This window comes from Balaenoptera ricei, chromosome 1, assembly GCF_028023285.1.
Source record: "Balaenoptera ricei isolate mBalRic1 chromosome 1, mBalRic1.hap2, whole genome shotgun sequence".
Taxonomy (NCBI): Eukaryota; Metazoa; Chordata; class Mammalia; order Artiodactyla; family Balaenopteridae; genus Balaenoptera; species Balaenoptera ricei.
The window spans coordinates 161,168,474-161,188,351 of record NC_082639.1 but is presented as its reverse complement, the minus strand read 5'-3'; the positions used below and the strand labels follow the sequence as shown (position 1 = coordinate 161,188,351).

At 44.6% G+C, this 19,878-nt stretch overlaps 1 protein-coding gene across 3 annotated transcripts; it reads left to right on the top strand.

Annotated features, from left to right (window-relative positions):
- The first annotated feature begins 311 nt into the window (after positions 1–311).
- EIF2D (eukaryotic translation initiation factor 2D) lies at positions 312–18,817 on the top strand. Of its 3 annotated transcripts, XM_059940576.1 has the most exons (15): positions 312–519; positions 1,443–1,633; positions 3,136–3,219; positions 3,703–3,793; positions 6,360–6,467; positions 8,311–8,567; positions 9,064–9,181; positions 10,796–10,841; positions 11,233–11,336; positions 11,458–11,607; positions 11,977–12,066; positions 12,795–12,890; positions 13,956–14,076; positions 16,919–17,093; positions 18,612–18,817. In XM_059940576.1, exons 1-15 carry the CDS (start codon positions 464–466, stop codon positions 18,680–18,682), a joined length of 1,758 nt encoding a protein of 585 aa, XP_059796559.1. In that variant the 5' UTR covers positions 312–463; the 3' UTR covers positions 18,683–18,817. The 3 variants fall into 3 exon arrangements, with proteins under 3 accessions (XP_059796559.1, XP_059796549.1, XP_059796556.1); XM_059940566.1 differs by lacking the exon at positions 11,458–11,607 and having other exon boundaries at positions 374–519; XM_059940573.1 differs by lacking the exon at positions 312–519 and having other exon boundaries at positions 1,487–1,574.
- The last annotated feature ends 1,061 nt before the right edge of the window (positions 18,818–19,878 follow it).

The following is a 19,878-nucleotide window of genomic DNA, read 5'->3' as shown; positions in this document are numbered from 1 at the left end:
CTGCAAGTTTAATAAAACACAAGAGTTCAATTAATTTTGTGCAGCTGAACTAAACTGACTGGAATGAGAGCTGGCAGAGCTCCTACTCAACACACTATAACGCTTATGGAGTAAAAATGAACGGAATCGCTGTTGGCCCCAGGGATACTACAGACGCGCCCGCTCAAGCCACTCGCGTAGGCGCAGAGCCGGGCAGAAGGGGTGAGGCGGCCGGGTGCACCGCTCCGCGCAGGGATCCGCCCCGCCTTCTCCGGCCCCGCCCCCCAGGCTTCAGTTCCCAGCCTTGCCACTAGGGGCGGCCGCGAAGCTGCGCGGCCCCGGTTTCCAGCCGGGCCCCTTTCCCAGCCGGGCCCAAGCATGGCTGCCCCCAGGACTGCGGGTCGGGAAGCCGCCGTGCTCGCGCTTTCCTGACAGCCCTTGGCTGCTGTGGTCTCCTTCTCTTCCCCAGGCCACTCCAGCAGACATGTTTGCCAAGGCCTTTCGGGTCAAGTCCAACACGGCCATCAAGGGGTCGGACAGGTGAGGGAGAGAAGAGCCTGTTCTGCCCACCAGGGCACCCAGACATCTCTCAAGCTCGGCTGGCTCACAGCCTTTTCTGGGCTGGGTCAGCCGACTTGGGGTGGAGGCCGAGGGGTACAGCCGGAGAAGGGACCCCGGGGGGCGGGCAAGGGTGAGTTAGACGTGTTTTGAGGGTGAAGATGGAGAGGAGGCCTGATTTATCTCCCAGGCTGTCTTTTGGATATTTTAGTGAGTTTACGAGAAAGCGTAATTCAATCAGCGCGTATTGACTGCAGGCTGTTTAAGGTGTCGTGGAGGATGCAAAAATGAAGGAAAACGGGGTCCCTGCCCTACCAAGAGCTTTGAGTCCCTTGGGAGAGATTAGACGGGGCACAGAGAACTACAAGTATACGAGAAGAAGTCTCTAGTGATTAACACTGGCAGGAGACACAGATGGAGGGTGAGGTGAGAGAGGATAAGGCACATGTGGTAAGAACTGTATCTGTTCAGTTTTGCAAATGAAGGTATCACCTTGGGGATTTTGGAGCCAGTGTTCTGTAGTTGTCATTCTTGGTGCCCTAGCAGAGCTGTTTAATCATAAGTTGACAGCTTTGCCAAGCATATATGAGAAAGGAGTGGGTCCAAGAGCTATGTGTGGAGTCAGGAAGGCAGGGCTTAACTAAGTGGCAGGCTAACTTGGGTTGCTTACCGGATCTCAGTTTTTTCCTTTCTTTGTAAAATGGAAAGACATGCCCCAGGAACATGTGAAAATAGATGAGACATTGGATGAGAAAGAGAATGGGATGTTTTGGAAGAGTGAGAATAGGGCATCATCAACCAGTCTTTTTCTTGGCCCTCGTGATTTTATAGTAAGTCTTGAGTCCTCAATATTTATTAAAATCCATCCAGGCAGCATACATACCAGGTATGTGTGCTCTCTGCAGGAGGAAGCTTCGGGCCGATGTGACAGCTGTTTTCCCCACTCTTGGAACGGATCAGGTCTCTGAGTTAGTACCTGGAAAGGAAGAACTCAACATTGTGAAGTTGTATGCTCACAGAGGGGATGCAGTGACTGTGTACGTGAGTGGTGGTAACCCCATCCTATTTGAACTGGAGAAAAATCTATATCCGACAGGTATGGCAATGGGATGGAGATGGCCATTACTATGGTCCTTGCCTAATATCTGTTTCTCCTTGTTTCTTCCATTAATCTGTCTTCCTTAAAACAAATAAATGCAAAATCTCCCTAAGAATCTTTTTGGATTTAGTGTCCCTAGAATTGGGTCTTTCAAGATTAGGAACTGCTATAGAAGTGAGGGGAAAAAAGGGTTAACACAAAAAGAGGGTGGTTGCCAAGGGAAATTCTGAGGTGAAGAAACACTAGTTTCTAGTGGGTTAACTAGGGGTTGGAGCAGAGGTCGTGAAAAGGGTGGAGTTTCAGGGCATGTAAAAAATGCTTCTTAAAACTTTCACTAGTGGAATTTTCTTAAGATCCTGAAGAGATACTGTGATGGGAAAGAAGCTGGGTTAGTTAAACTCCATACCCAGGTGTCTTAGTGGTGGACTTTGGTTGAGATATCTCACAGGGATTCTTTCTTAGACTCTGTCTGGCTCTCAGGATTCTTTGCTTGCTTTCTTTGTCACAGATCTCAGAGAGGCAGTGTCCTTTTCTCTTTTCCATGGCTGCTGACACCTACTTTGTCATTTGGGGGCTTTTCTTCCTCCCAGCTTGGCTGCAGCAGTGTAGTGCAGTCTCCTACCCCAGGCTACCCCTACCCCCACCCTGCTTTGTTGCTGTACACATACAAGCCCTTTTTGATCTAAGGGTTTTACTGCTAATCCCTGTGGAAACAGAGAGAATAAAAATAATAAACATGGGAAAGTTTCAGAATTTCTTACAGGCTGGTGCCCTGGTTTCGGATTACTTGCTTCTGAGGTCATAAAAGAAATCCTCGTTAGGGCTCTGTCCCTACTTTTATCCACTATGGCCATTTTCTGCTGCTGCAATCCAGGTGGAACAATAGGTGCCTCCAAGTCTCAAGTGACACCCAGTTTCTTAAGTCTCTGCCTTCTTCAAGACTGCAGCCTCGTTGAGAAGGGAGTCAGCCTGATGTAAACTATATGGAATGTGTTTCCCACAGGAAAAGGGGCACTCAGTTCCCAGAGAGGGGAAAAGGGATACTGGACAGGCAAAAGCAGATGTTCACTTCATCACTAGTTTTAGCCTTACACATAAATATCCAACTTTGGCAATTAAACAAACTCTTAAAGCTGTAGCTCACTTCATGTGTCTTCCAACCAGTAAAAGTGATAACTTCTCAAGATCACAGATTGAGAGAAACTACTGCAAAGAGCTCAATATAAATATGTAAAGAATGCAGGTCTCTAGGGCTAAAGTAAGCAAGGATTCTAAAGTAAATAGCATATAACATATAAACCGCTTCACAAACTTGGGGTAACCTAATAAAAAAAAAAAGAATGCAACTTCTTTGGGCATCCCTTTACAACCTTCTCTCTAGCTTTGAGTTTAGTTTCTTTTCTACATCTTGATTAATGTGCCCTTAGTGTTTGGCTTTGCCATTCCCCAGGGGGTTGACTTTTGGGCAGTAAGTGTTTTCTGGCTCTCTTTTTGGACAGTGTACACCCTGTGGTCTTATCCCGATCTTCTACCAACATTTACAACATGGCCCCTGGTGCTTGAAAAACTGGTGGGGGGAGCAGGTAAGAGTATTTTCCTATATTCTGGATACTGGCTGAAACCTACTTAGTAAAGGCCAACTACTTTAATAAATGTACCCATTTTGTGCATTCATATGATTGAAAAATAGAATTTTTCCCCCATGTCTGTTGTATCTCTTACTTGGCTGCTTCTATAAGCTCTCTGGGCCTCTCTGACCCTGCTGTAAGGCTTACATAAGATAAGTGACATGAAAGTGCTTTGTGAACTGCCATATGCTATACTTTAGATTAATAAACTGAATTTAGGAAACCAGAATAAGATAGATCATGGAACTGGACCCTCAGCTTGGTGCTTCAGTTTGACCACTAGTCTCCCAGAAGGAAAAGGTCTGATCCTCAGTTTGCCACTTTTAATTTTCATTATGAATAATGTAGTTGATGCTTAATAAATGTTTGTTTGTTGAGCGAATGAGTAAATGATGAAGTAAACTGTGGAGTTAGTTGCAATGCTTTTGTTTCCTACAGATTTGATGCTGCCAGGACTAGTGGTGCCCCCTGCTGGTCTGCCTCAGGTACAGAAGGGTGACCTCTGTGCCATTGCCTTGGTGGGGAACAGGTACTGTGCCAGTCAGCTGTGCCTATGGGGAAAAAACTTAGGGAAACTTGGGAGGGGTGGGAATGACAACTTCACAGCATATGGATAAAGGATTAAAAGAAAAAACAGATTCTTCCTGAACAGTCAGAGAGTGGGGAATGGCAGTGAGCCTGTGGGGTGTCCATACATCTGGGCCAAGTGTATTTGCTCCTGCTGCTTCTTCTTTTTTAAAATTTATTTTTTTTTTCTCCTTTAAAAATTTTTTTCTTAGATTTACAGAAGAGTTGCAAGTATAGTACAGAGTCCTGAAATACTCCTTACCCAGCTTCCTGTAATGATAACATCTTGTATAACCACAGTACAGTTATCAACACTAAGGAATTAACATTGGTACAGTCCTTTCGACACTATTACAGACTTTATGCATATTTCCCCAGTTTTCTCACGATGTCTTTTTTTCTTTTTTTGTGTTCAAGAATCCAGTCTAGGGTACCGCATTGCATTTAGTTGTCATGTCTTCTTAGTCTCCTGTCTGTGACATTTTCTTGGTCTTTCCTGCCTTTCATGACTTCAACATTGTTTTTGTCTAACATCCACATCATCATCCTCATCTTTTAATTATTTTTAATAGATTTATTGAGATATCGTTTTCATACTATAAAATTCACCTGTTTCAAATGTACAATTCAGTGATTTTTTTTAGTATATTTACAGGGTTGTTCAACCATCACCACAGTGTCTCTTTTTTAAAATAAATTAGGAAGTAATCATATGAACAGTTCTGAAAAATCAAAACCCTCTCACCCCATAATCCTTTTCTCCTAGAAGTAACCGTTATCATTCTGATGCATGTCCTTGTCAGCCTTCTTCAATGCATATATACACGTGCATATAAAGTGTATGGTTTGGGGTGTGTATGTTTAAAAATACAAATAAACAAACTTTATCCCTATTACTTTTTCACTTCAGGTAGTGGGGACATTTTCCATGTCAGCAAGCACAGATAAGCTGAATCTTTTTACCCACTGTGGGGTGATGGGAAAAGTCCCCTCCTAGTGGACACTGTGGTTGCCTCTACTTTGTCTCTATCACAAACAAGATCTTCCTGATGCCTCTAGGGACACTAGTGCCAATATTTTTCTAAAGTAGATACTAAGAAGCAGAACTGTTTGGCTGAAGATCGTGCATATTTTCTGTTGCCCTATAAAAATGCTGTGTCAGTTTTCCCTCTTACCTACAGGGTATAAGGAGCCTGTTTCCTTACATGCTCACAGACACTGGATATGATGGGTCATTTTCATTTGTGTCATCCTGAATGAAAAATGACATCTTATTATTTTACTCTGCTTCTTTGAGAGAGAAACATGGTAGGCATGGGAGGGGTCAGTGTTTAAAGATCTTATTTTTGCTGCTCATATTCTCCTATTTTCCTTGAACCTTTTGGAACCAAGCACCTAGAAATGTTTCCTTCCTTGTTTACCTGTAGCAAAACTTGAAGTTGAAAAGAATGGTGAAATTATTGTTTTTTCCCCCCAGTATTCTATCCAAGATAGGAGAAAACTACATAAATGTGTATTTGGCCTCTCAGTTCGGCATTTAGAATGTTTGTGGGAATGAAGCCTAGGTGGTTTATGGAAGGGGGTGAGGGTACAAGGGAGTTTACTAAAACTACAAGCCATGTGCGAGACTGAAGTTCTTGAGCCATTGACCGTTCCAAGGGTGGAAGACAAAGACCCGTCTTTTAGGAACTGGGAAAGAAGCCAAATTCAAAGATTCTGTGGCAGGAACTGACCCATGGGCACAGTAAGTGGAGCCACCGGATTAGCAAACATCTTTTTGAAGTTCAGGTGTTGGGAAATCTGCCCTTGAATCATCTCCCTTGGGTCCAGGCAACGTTGCCAGGCTTGTATATTCCCCTACTGTTAGCCAGCTGGACACCAATCCTTACAGGCAATGTGTGAGCATTGCTGAGTAACAGTGGGCTGACAGAGATTTCCTATTTGGGCTTTGGAAGTTTTTTGTAGTTATTGTAAATGTGGTTGTTTTTGATATTTTGGACACATCCAGTTCTTAGATAGATAGTTATACAGAGCAAGCCCTGTTATAAAGAACCAACTCAGAAGGAACCTCTAGTTGGTACCACTGTATCTCTCTTCTCTCTTCCCTGTGGCATCCCTCAGCCTAATGTATGGCATATGAATGGCCTCCCTTCTGAATTTCCATATAGGATGGCTATGCCTTTTTTAAGATAGGGGAGATAATTTATATTTTTGAAATTAAAGAAAGGGAACTTTAAATACCCTTCTGAGTCCTGCCTGGGTTTGATTCATAATAAGAATATAACAATGATAACATCAGTAGAGGAGTTAGTTACACAGAAGGGAATATTTGGTCAAGGAATTTTTGAAAGTCATATTTGTAGGTAATTTGAATAAGATTGAGACTGTACCGAGTTTTAGCTCTGTGATACAAGTGGATTCTTCAGATTTGCAACCGTGGTGCTTTGAACACATGTGTAGAAAGCTGGTCCTGACATGTGCCCTCCTGGAAGACTTTCCCTGACCCTCGTCTCTGGCCTCCTTCTCAGAGCCCCCGTTGCCATTGGAGTTGCTGCCATGTCCACAGCTGAGATGCTGACCTCAGGTCTGAAGGGAAGGGGCTTCTCTGTGCTCCACACCTACCAGGATCACTTGTGGTGGGTTCCATGTTTTTCTGTTTTATAGGGAGCTGGGTGGGCGGAGAGAGCACAGGGCCTGGATTCAGAAGCGAGAGTTTTGATCCCTGCCGTGTCCTTAGTCAAGTTGCTGACCCCAGACATTAATTTCCCTGCAAAATGTGGAGAAAAGATTTTTTTTTTTTTTTGCCTGTTTAGAAAAGAAATTACAGAGAACTTTATTTTCTAGGTGAATTGTAGAATCCTAGGCCTGGAAGAAGGCCTTAGGGATTGTCTTCTCTGCCTCTCAGTACAGTGATATTCTTTATTTTTATGGCACTGGTCGATCTGGCCTTTTCTGCCGTGTACCTTTAGGCATTTTCTGACCCCATGACGAGGGCTCGGGAATTCTCACATCTGAATCCAAATCAAAGTAGAGTAGATCCTCAGGCACCAGGGTGATAACCTGATTACTTTCATGTTGTTCAAGTTTCACATTTCGGATCTCCTCCTCATTATGGAACTTGCACTTTCTCACTGTGACAGTTGCTCTCTGGAGCTGTATGCGAGTTTATTTTCTGGTTATTTTCTTGTCATTTAACCAAAATAGTAAGTAGTGCTTTTCTCGAAAGCAGTATACCTGGTCTTTTGGCCAAGTGTTGTGGCCTGTTGGTATAGATTTACCCTTACATTTTTAGTCAGTCTTGGAGTTACTTATTTTACAAGTATTGGCCAAGCCCTGCTTTGCTGGAAGTACAGCCTCAACAGTCTGGGTTTCAGCAGGCATTTGAGGGCTGCTTACTCACGTGCTCCCAGCACCTTGTTTTCTGACTGTTAGTCTGAGCAATTAAGGTCCTGTTGTCTAAATTGTTTTGTCAGCGGCTGCCTCAGTCTCCCCTCCTCCCACCCTTTGAAAATACTTATGGTATTTACCTGATCAGAATAGCCTAAACATACGCTCTGGCCTCACTAGTAGCCATACTAATAAGCCTTGCTGCAGCTGTTAGTAAAACTTTGTTTGACTTGCATAATCTTAGTTAACATAAAGCTTTTTGCTTTTACCACTCTGCTATGTGGTACCCCTTTTTTTCCTGTCTTCATAAGGCTTAGTGGCATAAAACCATTGTAATCTCTACTCTGCAGGTTAGATTGCATTCTTTTTTTTTAATTGAGGTATAGTTGATGTACAATGTTGTGTTAGTTTCAGGTGTACAGCCAAGTGATTCTAGTGATTATTAGTATATCTAGTGATTCTAGATATAGATATATACATATATGTTCTTTTTCAGATTCTTTTCCATGAAAGGTTATTACAAGGTATTGGATACAGTTCCCTGTGCTATACAGTTGGTCCTTGTCATTCATCTATTTTAGATTGCATTCTGATTTAACACAGAAGCAACTGTTTTTGCAGTCTTGAGCAGTCCAGGTGTTTCTAATTTGTTCCATACGCTCAACCTTGGGTTTGTATTTCACCAAACTGGTACTACAGATGCGTTTGCAATCTTAATTTTGTTATTTAATTCAAAATGGTTTTATTTTTAATTTATATGAAGGGAATACTTTGGAAGTGAGGCTCCACTTTAACCATGTTGTCTTTAATTTTTCTCTGTCCCTGAATTTCTGTTAATATTATTATTATTCCTTTGGGTTAAGGAGGAGGCAAGAATTACTCTCCCCATTTCCGAGATGAGGAAACTGAGGCATGGGACTTCTCTGGGCCCAGAATTGGAAACAGAGTTGAGAGGCACACCCAGGTTCTCTGGCCTCTCCTGGACACCCCTGCCTGTGGGTCTTACTCTCTCTGGACCCCCGCTGACCCCCTGACCGGGGCTGGAGAGTGCTGTGGCTGATGCTCAGTGTTTCTGACATGAGGTTTTTGCAGGCGATCTGGAGACAAGTCCTCTCCACCATCCATTGCTCCACTGGCCCTGGATCCCCCAGATCTCAGTGAAGAGAAGGGCTCTGTCCAGGCAGACAGCACCGTGCAGGGAGACATGAGGTGCCTGACCCTGGAGGGAGAGGAGCAGGAGGAGGGGGAGGTTCAGCAGAGGTGTGGGGAGAAGTCCCTGTCAGAAGCCACGGAAGACCCCAGTGTCAGGGGCCTGAACCCAGACCCCACGGACAGCAAGACCCTTCAAGGTACGGCTCTGGCAGAAGTAGGGCACTCTCCTCTCAGTGTAGGAGACTTAAGTGCTCTGCTCTGCTTCTGACTAGAGCGGCACCACGGCTCCGGGAGGGGAAAGTCCTTATTTTTGGTGAGGGTGGTGCCATAGCCCTTTGCCATCTTACCTGGGAGTCTTCCGCATATGTCGCGTTTCCCTGGATACCCGTCGGTGCTGCTATTTGGACTGTTCCCAGCTACACGGCCCTCTTAGTTTTCTTCTGGCTCTGACTTCTCTATCAGAGAAGCATCTGTGCCTAGCTGGGTGGGACTTTGTGGCCTGACCCCTTCTGTGGGGTCAGACCTCTGTGAAGGCTCAGTGTTCTAGAGAGTCTGGGAGCTTTGGTGCCTGGGAACGGGCTCCTTCAGAGCTGAGGGGTGAGGTACGGATGTCACCGAGCGGGGAGTTTACTTGTGCTGCGCGGGCCTTCTGCGGCCCTCAGGAAGGATGTGGTTCTTGTCTTTTCCTTGCAGAACAAATGGACGAACTGTTGCAGAGATGCTTCTTGCGTGCTTTGAAGTACCGCGTCAAAAAGGCTGACCTCCCTTTACTCACCAGCACTCTCCTGGGCAGCCACATGTTCTCCTGCTGGTATGGAAGGCATGGTGTGGGCTGGGGGCCGGGTGGTGGGTCTGTCTCTTGCTCTTTGGTGTTAGGATGGGACAAGGCTGATGGGGGAATTGTTTTAGGGACATGATGTGGAAAGAGTGAAGTGGAGGGTTGATCTAGCAAATACTGAGTTTTAAAGACTTAAGTTTTAGCCAGTGAAAGGATGTTGAGGAAATGAAGGTTAACATTCGCAAGACGCTTTGGGCACTGCCTCTGCTGTGGTGATTCTGGGCTCTTTTACGGATCGGGCAGCATGTCTGGCCCCGGAAGGGCCCTGGGGCAGCCTGTTTGTCTGGAGGCTTCAATCCCCTCACACCTTTCTGAAGAGTAGGTGGGCCAGATTAGGTTGTGTCAGCAGGAAGAATCGGTGTGAACCCCCCACCCCACCTGCACACACAAGCCACCAGCAGAGGGAGTGTTACATGTGAGTTGAACCTGGACTTTGAAGACAGAGCCATGTGGGCTCAAAAGCCAGCTCCCCAGGGTGTTGGAGCAAAGGCGTATTTGAGCCCATTACCAGGCTTCTCTGAGCCCTGATTTCCAACACTTGTAAGATTGCTGTCAAGATCAAATAACCTGACATTTAATAAGCACCCAGTAAATATTATCATGTCAGGAGATTTGCTTATTGATTTTCACCTCAAGTCTGAACTTCTTTCTTTCTGAGAATTTTTCTCTGTTTTTTAAAAAAGTGGTTTTAATGTAATCCTCTTCCTCTACATGTGAGCTTCTTTAAGGCATTCTATACAAGTATGGGGTCTGGAGTGTGTGGCAGGATACTTGGTAATTTGTCCTGACCTTGCCGGGTTGCAAGTAACTGGGAAAGGGCTAGAGGTTCTTAACCTGGGATGGGTTCTACAAGGGATCCCTATGAATCCCACTGCTTTTGCTTGTCACATTTTGAGAGAAGATGTACGTTCTGGGGAGATAGAATGATTACAGCTTTCATTACGGAGCTCTCCCCCAAAGCTAACAGTCTATAAAGAGTCAGATAGTAATTATTTTAGGCTTTGCAGGCCCTACAGTCTCTTTTGCAACTGTGCAAGTCGGCCATTGTGGCAGTAAAGCAACCACAGACAGTAGGTGAATGGGCATTGCCAGATTTGGCCTGCAGCATGTGGTTTGCCTGGCTGCCACAGTGAGCTTGCTGTTGCAGAGGCTCACCTGGAGGTGAAGCTTCTGAGGCCACAGAAGCTTGTCTAGTTTGAAGGGAATCTAAAGCTGTATCTGGTACAGTAGCCACAAGCCATGTGTGACTATTTAAATTTAAATTAATTAAAATTAAATAAAATTTAAAATTCAGTTCCTTAGTCACAGTCACGTTTCAAGTGCTTAATAGCCACATTTGTCTAGTGGCCACCATGCTGATAGCAGAGAACATGCCGTCTTTACAGAAAGGCCTGTTGGACAGCAGGATCTGGAGCAGCTAAGTCTGCATCTCTCTCCGATGCTGCCGATGGGCAGAGAGCTCTGGAACAGCGGCCTCTTTCTGAACATACAGGAGGAAAGCTGAGGAAAATGTCCTCCTCTCAGTGTCAGGCAGGCCGTACCACTACTGCTTTGTTAGCTTAACTTGCCTTTTCCATCTGCCATCAGCCCCGAAGGACGACAACTGGACATAAAGAAGTCAAGCTACAAAAAGGTAAGCGGGTCCCTTCTCTGCATACCCACACAGGGAGCTGTGTAGGGGCACACGTGGCGTGAGCTGGTGGGCATGGGGAAGCCCTATCTGCAGGGCTGAGGCTAGAACTAAGCTTTTTGATTCCAGGTATAGGGGGCGGAAGAAAACTCTCCCTGGGCTGAGGCAGTTGGGTGGGCACCCACTCCCCTCTCTCCTTCCCACCCCTTTATATCTGATCCAAGTTCTGAAAGGCTTCACCGGTAGGGGCCCTTCACTTCCTAACTGGATGAGGACAGGGACGGTCCCACGTCCCTCCCCGGGACCTGCCTAGCTCGGTGTCTGGCATGTCTCAGGTGCTCAGCGTGTGTGCAGAGTCGATGAGGTCCCCTACCACTGGCCCTCTCTCCCTTAGCTCTCTAAGTTCCTGCAGCACATGCAGCAGGAGCAGATTATACAGGTGCAGGAGCTGAGCAAAGGGGTGGAGAGCGTTGTGGCTGTGGACTGGAAGCACCCGAGGTGAGTGCAGGGGGCCTGGTCACCGCAGCTCAGCTGGCCGCAGGGCACCTGGGCCACGGGCCGGGAACCGCCGAGACGCTAGCATAAAATGTGTTTTCTCTTTCCTTCTGCTGGGTTTTAGGATCACATCTTTCGTCATACCCGAGCCCTCCCCGACCTCCCAGACAATCCAGGAGGGTAGCAGGGAACAGCCCTATCACCCTCCAGATATAAAATCCCTCTACTGTGTCCCAGCCAGCATGACCCTGCTCTTCCAGGAGTCTGGCCACAAGTGAGTTTTTGGAGAGCAGCCCTTCTCTGCCTGCTTGGTGTTCTGGCCTATAATCCTTTCAGCCTGAGTAGCGTTCTTCTATGACTGGCAAAACCTGCTCTGCCCCCTCCTCCCTTTCTCTCAGATCCAGCTTCAAGCCTCCTTCCCCTGGGAAGGGTCTCTGGACTAAACGAATGAGAGAGTAGGTCTCTCCCTTTTCTACCTGTAATTATTCTTCACACGGCCCTGCTGGCCCCAGGCAGGAAAAGGGAAGAACCCAGAGGTCGAGAAGCTGAGGACAGCGCCCTGCTGAGCAGGAAGTGAATCTTGGTATTTCCAGTTTGTCTGCCAGCATAGCGTGAATAACCACCCCGGTCACTTCTCACCTAGGAAGGGGAGCATCCTCGAGGGCAGTGAGGTCCGAACAATCGTCATCAACTACGCCAAGAAAAATGACCTGGTTGATGCAGACAACAAAAAGTGAGTGGATGGGGAGGAGAGCTCGCCCCGTGTCTTTCAGTGTTCATCTTCAGAATATGTGGAGGGTGGCTGGGAGGGAGGGGTGCAGGAGATCACAGCCTTCTAGAAATAATCAAGGCCAGTGGTTTCTAAACCACAGGCTGCGGACACTTAGAGCTGTGGTCTAAGGTAGTCAGATCCAGGTATGCTGTCAACATTGACTGTAGCCTGAATAAGCATCATCTCATATGTATCTACTGTTGATTTTCAAATGCACTTGCTCTTGTGACGAACAAAATGCAAACTTTAAAAAATTTTACCAAAGTCATCTTAGCTTTTTGGTATTCTCTATTTTCTTAGTAAGTGGATATAGAAGGTAAACTACTAAATGAAGAGTGTTTCATTAATTTTTTTTTTTTTTTAATTTCAAAAGATACCCTCATGATCAAAAAGTTGGGAACTACTGGCTTAATCATGGTTAGTTAGTAGCAGAAGTGAACTAGGATCCCCGTCTTCGGATTATTTTCCCATCCCACTTTCCCCTCCACTGCCCGTTTCTCCTTTGTTCTAGGAAAGCAGACGTGTACCTCCCATCCAGAGGGTACGTTGCTTCATGGACTGTGAACCCCTAATTGGTTCTAATAATCCTGAATGACTTTAAACAACACATAACACATGAATCCTGAGTGGACCCTGGGATCAGAAGGGGCGGGGCTAGGAGTTCTTTATTGCCTTTTCTTTCCCTTTAGTCTTGTGAAATTGGATCCCATCCTATGTGACTGCATCTTAGAGAAAGGTGAACAGCACACAGTCATGAAGCTTCCATGGGACAGTCTCCTGAACAGGTAGTGGGGATTGGCAGCCCCTCCCCAATGTTTCCATCCCCTCCCCTTAATGTCTATCACATTGGCCTTCAGAATTGTCACTCTCATCATCTCTGACTTTCTTTCCATAATTCACACCATGTCAGTCTACATAAACACAGGCTTGGGTAATTCTGATGTGGACGGTCTTTGGAACGATTTGAGCCAACACAGTATAGAAGAACTTGAGAAGGAGAGAGAAGAAGAACATTAATTAGAAATAAGAGCTTCAAAAAAAGAAGGTGTGGGTGGCAGGTGGGGATTGTCTTAAAGTCTTTTCAAAGGAAGGATTCTTATACTCTTTCTTTTCCGTAGACCCAAAACTGAAAATAACTTCTATAAGGAGTTAGCAAACTATAGCCTGTGGGCCAAATCTGGCCTGCTACCTGTTTTTGTAAATAAGGGTTTATTGGCACGCAGCCACACCCATTTGTTTACATATTATCTGTGCTGCTTTCCTGCTAAATGGCAGAGTTGAGTAATTTCAGCAGAGACCATATGGCCCTTGAAAGCCTAAAATATTTACCACCTGGCCCTTTCTAGAAAAAGTTCGTCAATCCCAATATATATGCTAGCAAAAGAAAATCTGTTTAGACAAAAGGTAGAAATTCCTTGTGGTAAAGGTGTCTATAAATGATGCATGATTGCAGCATGTCAGAAATGTGAAGCAGCACTTTATTCTGCTGGGTGAGGGAGACTCGTGAGACAGTAAACTCCACAAGCCTGCCTGGGCAGGTTTTCAGAAGGCCAAGCAAGTGGACAGTTTCTAGGGGCTCGAGTCTCGGATGTTCCCTTCCCTGAGTCAGTGGGTCTTGATTGTGGCCACACTTTGGGGAGCTTTAAAAAATGTATCTTCCTGATCAGAGTTTCTGACTTAATTGGTCTGGGGTTTAGCTCCCTAGTTGATTTGAATGATTCTACTGTGCAGGCAGAGGTGAACCACCACCTGTAAGATCAGCTTCCATCCAGCTGTCTGCTGGGAATGGGATATGAGGAAATGGTTTCTGCTGGCTTTATCATTCACCAACTCATTAACTCCCATTTCAGATGTTTGGAAAAATTGCAACCTGCCTATCAAGTGACCTTTCCGGGACAAGAGCCCATTGTGAAGAAAGGCAAAATCTGCCCAATTGACATCACCCTAGCACAGAGAGCTTCTAACAAAAAGGTAATTTTTAAAAGACACAACGTTTGAAGATGGTGATTTAATGTCCCTGCCAAGTTCTAGTCTCTAATGTGATCAGACGTTTTTAGATTGGCCTTAAACGCCTCAAAGATTGTTTAGGAAACACCCATGTTTGTGTGACTGGGCTAGGCCCTATGTAAAACAGGTAAAGCTGACCCCCTCCCTCACTGCTCTCTAGGATTTTGTGCTAGGAAACTTGCTAGAGCCTGGTTCTAAAAGTAAACAAGATCTTATATTTATTTTTTTCTTAGAACTATGGTATGGATTTTCAGCTCTTACTTATTCTGTTACCTCTTGGGCATTGCTCAGTGAAAATAACTACTAAGGAATCGCTAAAGGAGGGACTTCCCTGGTGGTGCAGTGGTTAAGAATCTGCCTGCCAATGCAGGGGACATGGGTTTGATCTCTGGCCTGGGAAGATCCCATATGCTGCGGAGCAACTAAGCCCATGCGCCACAACTACTGAGCCTGCGCTCTAGAGCCTGCGTGCCGCAACTACTGAGCCCACATGCCGCAACTACTGCAGCCCGCGTGCCGCAACTACTGAAGCCCACGTGCTTAGAGCCTGTGCTCTGCAACAAGAGAAGCCACCGCAATGAGGAGCCCGTGCACCACAACGAAGAGTAGCCCCCGCTTGCTGCAACTAGAGAAAGCCCGCGCACACCAACGAAGATGCAACGCAGCCAAAAAAAAAGAAAGGAAAGAAAAAAAGAATCGCTGAAGGAACTGAGCGTGTATAGCTTGGCAACACAAAGTCGTAGGGAACGAATTACATCTGTCCTCAAATATGTGAAAAGCTGTACTGGGGGAAAGGAGTGCACTTATTTTGTATGCCTTGAGAAGACAGAAATAAGATTATTGGGTAGAAATCCCAAGAAGACAGACTTGGGTTCAAAATAAAGAACTTTCTAGTAGTGTGTGGTTATGGACGTGGGCTTTGAGATTAGAGACCTGGGTTCCAGTGTGGCCTTTGCCTTGCTGCTTGACTTTGAGCAAGTTACTTAATGTCGTTTTGCCTGAGTTTCCTTATATGAAGAATGGGGATAATACCTACCTCATAAGGCACTGTGAGGATCAAATGAAGGAATATGTGTAGGCGAAGCACTTAGAATAGTACTTGGCATATAAACATGCAATAAATGAGAACCAAACAATGATAACCTTAATAATTAGCAAGAGCCGCCATTTCTTGAATGTGTAATTATGTGTGATGATGGTTTTGTCTTTATGTTAAAAAGAGCCCTTGTCTTTTGGCGATACATACTGAGATACATACATATTTGTAGACGAGATCTGATGTCTAGGGGGATTTGCTTTAAAGTAACACAGGAATGGGGGAGGGTGGGGATATAGATGAATCAAGGTTGGTCATGAGTTGATAATTGTTAAAATTCGTGATGGGTACATGGGAGCTCATTGTACTATTCCACTTTTATTTATGTTTTAAATTCTCCATAAAAAAAAAACTTAAAAAAAAGTATATGAATTTTTTCATTATTAAATTTGTTATGGTGATCGATGATCAGTGATCTTTGATGTTACTATTGTGAAAAAGGTTACAACTCGTTGAAGGCTCAGGTGATGGGTAGCACTTTTTAGCAATAAGGTATTTTTTAATTAAGGTATATACTTTGTTTTTTAAGACATAATATTATTGCAAACTTAACAGTATAGTGAGAACATAACTTTTAAAAATATTTCATTGAAGTATAGTTGATTTACAGTGTTGTGTTAATTTCTGCTGTACAGCAAAGTGATTCAGTTATACATATATATATTCTTTTTTGTATTATTTTCCATATGGTTTATCACAGGATATTGAATATAGTTCCCTGTGCTGTACAGTAGGACCTTGTTGTTTATCCATCCTGTATTTACTAGTTTGCATCTGCTAGTCCCAAACTCCTAATCCTCCCCTTACCCACCCGCCTCCCCCTTGGCAACCACAAGACTGTTCTCTATGTCTGTGAGTCTGTTTCTGTTTCATAGATAAGTTCATTTGTGTTGTATTTTAGATTCCATATATAAGTGATATCATATGGTATTTGTCTTTCTCTTTCTGACTTACTTCGCTTAATGTGATAATCTCTAGGTCCGTCCATGTTGCTGCAAATGGCATTATTTAATTCTTTTTTATGGCCGGGTAATATTCCATTTTATATATGTACCACATCTTCTTTATCCATTCATCTGTAAATAGAATGATAGATTGTTTCCATGTCTTGGCTATTGTAAATAGTGATGCTATGAGCATAGGGGTACATGTATCTTCTCGAATTATAGTTTTGCCTGGGTATGTGCCCAGGAGTGGGATTGCTGGATCATATGGTAGTTCTATTTTTAGTTTTTTGAGGAACCTCCTTACTGTTCTCCATAGCAGCTGTACCAATTTACATTCCCACCAAGAGTGTAAGAGGGTTCCCTTTTCTCCACACCCTCTCCAGCATTTATTATTTGTAGACTTTAATGATGGCCATTCTGAACAGTGTGAGGTGGTACCTCATTGTGGTTTTGATTTTCATGAGAACGTAACTTTTATATGCACTGGGAAACCAAAAAATTCATGTGACTCATTTTACTGTGATACTCGCTTTATCATGGTGGGTCTGGAACCGAACCCACAGTACCTCTGAGGTGTGCCTGTATTGGATGGGGTAGAAAGAAAAAATCAATTTAGAAGCACAAAAATTAATTATTTGGATGAAGGTACCATGGTTGTAGGGATGGTGAACATAGGGGGTGAGGAGGCTTCTGAGGCCCTGGAAGGTTTCTGGAGGGGAGGGCATGTGGTCTGTACCCACCATCAGTCTTCTGTCCCCCACAGGTGACTGTGGTCCGGAACTTGGAGGCCTATGGTCTGGACCCATGCTCGGTGGCTACCATCCTCCAGCAGCGATGCCAGGCTAGCACTACTGTCACTCCTGCCCCTGGGACCAAGGACATCCTGCAGGTTCAGATCCAGGGAAATCAGATCCACCACCTCGGCCGGCTGTTGCTCGGTGAGCATCCCCTCTTAAGAAGCAGACACATTGGTCTAACTTGGCAAAGATCTGCCTACCAACTAAAGTCACCCTAGTGAGTTTACCATATAGGTAGCTTTTAGCAGCCAGAGAGAGGTGGAACTAATGTTTGAACCAGATCCTTTAGCCCCCAAATTCAATGTTTTCTCCACCATACTAGTAGAGTAGTTTTCTTCCTGGTTTTCCTTTTTTTGTAAGACATTTGTTGAGCACCCAAACTTTGCTAGGCACTTTGCTGGGCTTTTTGCAGGCTTGGTCTCTCTGAATCATAATGATGCTGCAGAACTGTTTCTGTTTTGCAGATGAGGAAACTAAGTTTCAGTACTTTGCGCTGAGGTATTCAGCTGTTCAGTGCTGCAGCTGGGCTCTGAACTTTGATTTGCTTGACTCCCGAGCCTAGGTTCTTTCTACCAACCCCGAGTCACCCAGCCTCCAGTCTGTCCTCAGTTCCAGCTGCCGGAGTCAGCTTCCTAAAACAATGTGATCACATCACTCCTCTCTGAAAAACTTTTTATATCTCCTTAGTGCCTTCAGAATAAACTCTTAAGCTCAATAAACAAGACCCTCCCAGCCCAACGCCATCTTCCATCCGGGTTCTCTGTCAGGTCCCTGATCCCCACGCCAGGCTTCAGCCGTGCTGGTCTCCTTTGCTGTTCCCCGTGTGCACCTGCACATTCACACCTGGGTGCTTTCCTCTGTGTTGTCCCCTCACCTTGCGTGTCCTCGCATAGCCTGACCTTAAAGGCTCATTGGCCCAGCTCAGGGGTCACAGGAAGCCTGTCTTAGAACATGTCCCATTTTTTTTTTTTCTGTTTCCTTAAATTGACATTTAAAAAACTGCTAACATAGTACTTTCCAATTGTGTTTCTATTTCTGGTTAGTGTCTACAACTTGGCTAATTTTTTCTGTTGTCTGAACTCCCTGTTAGACTGAACTTCTTGAATCAGAGACCTTACCTTTTTCATCCTTTTTTCATGCCCAGGGTCTGGCCCATAGTAAATGCTCAATAAGCAAATTTATCTTATGGTCTAAGGCAGTACCCAGCAGTTAACTTTCACAGTTGAGCCCCTTTAAGTGAAAAACCCCATATGAAATACAGAGGAAAAAAGATAAACACATGACTGAACTCAGACACACACATTCTCTCTTGTGAGAAAATTATAAGTGCCTAAAGTACACCTAGGAAGTAGCTATCAACATGAAAATTGCTGAAATACACACGTCATCATCAAGGTGTAAGGATAAATGGTCCATTCCCGTTGGAGTTGAGTTTGAGCTGGGTGTAGAAGAGCAGGTCATATGATGGAAATGGTTTGAACTGAGAGTTGACAGCAGGAATGAGCACACAGTGGGGCAAGAGGGCCAGGAGGTAGCTGTGCAGATTGGGGACCTTGGAGGTCGGGGCCAAGGAGGGTCATTGTAGACAAAGGGGAAGGGGTTGCGGGGAGGAGAGCATACACATGCCTCACTGAGGAGTTTCTGCCTTTTGGATTGTAGAAGAGTATCGGCTTCCTCGAAAACACATCCAGGGCCTGGAAAAGGCCCCCAAACCTGGCAAGAAGAAGTGACAGACTCTTGTTTCATGTGGTTGATCCAGAGGAAATCCAAGCTGTGGGCTGGTAATTTATATGAGTATTTTCTGCTTTTGCAAATTAAAAAAAAATATAATTCTTTACCAAAATAAATTTTTATTCTAATCTAAATTTGATTTCCCTCTTGTTTCCTCCACTTAGCTAAAATGTTGTACGAAGTTTTCAGATCAGAAGCCATTTTAAATGGACACTCGAGGCCGTTGTGGAGTGCCTTTTCCATTCATGTGGTTTCAGTCATTTTAGTTCGTCCTCTGCTTTCAAGGCTGAATAGCCCATCCAGAGTTCAGGCAGGTGGGCCCTTCCCATTTTTAAAGTCCCTCTACCAAATATTCAACAGCCTCTTGCTACTCTTACTACCTAATTAACCTCCTAGCCCAAAATCATTCCTTCACATCTTTAAAGGGCTATTTATATAGATATTTATATTTGTCATCAATCAAGGCAAAAGAAGGAAGGGCTGGCCCTAAGTTATAGCAAAGTTTAGGCTAGACAGAAATAAGAAACAGTGAAAGCACATTAGGACATGGAATTCTATACAACAGTGATTCTTCCCCAACATTGGCAACTGCCACTAACAGCCGTAAGTTGCGATGTGGCTGCAAGATGATGGCTTTGCTACAGTGAAGTCTTAGCCAACAGATGCTCTCTTTAGCCTCAGACTTCTTCACCTGGGGCTCATGGATGAGGTCTTCAGTTGAGCTTCAGAGGGTCCACGAACTTCTCTGAAAGAGTGTGCAAGATTTTGTATGATCATTTTCCTAAAAGAGGTTACCATGCTTTTGTCAAATTCCCAGCAGGATCATGTGATGCCAAAAAGGTTCAGAACCCCTGCTGTGGTCCCTGCTCAGTTTGTGGCAGTCATTTCCGTACCAGGGCTCTCCTTGTATGGTAGGAAGAAGGGCTGAGCTGAATAACTGCAGGGTTCTTTGGTTTTACCATCAAAAAAACACACTTCAGTTTACTTCCTTTTTTTCCTTGGTCATACCACTTTTTTTTTTTTTAAACCAAGATAAAGGCTTGAAACTATCTACAATAGTCACAAATTCCCCATCTGGGGCTTGAAAAAGAAGAAGGGGATGAGTATGAAAATGTGTGTGTGAGGTCCCTTGCCTTTTGTTATTAGCCCCCGAATAATTGTCCTTTTCACTGCTGACTCACTGTAAGTAAACTCC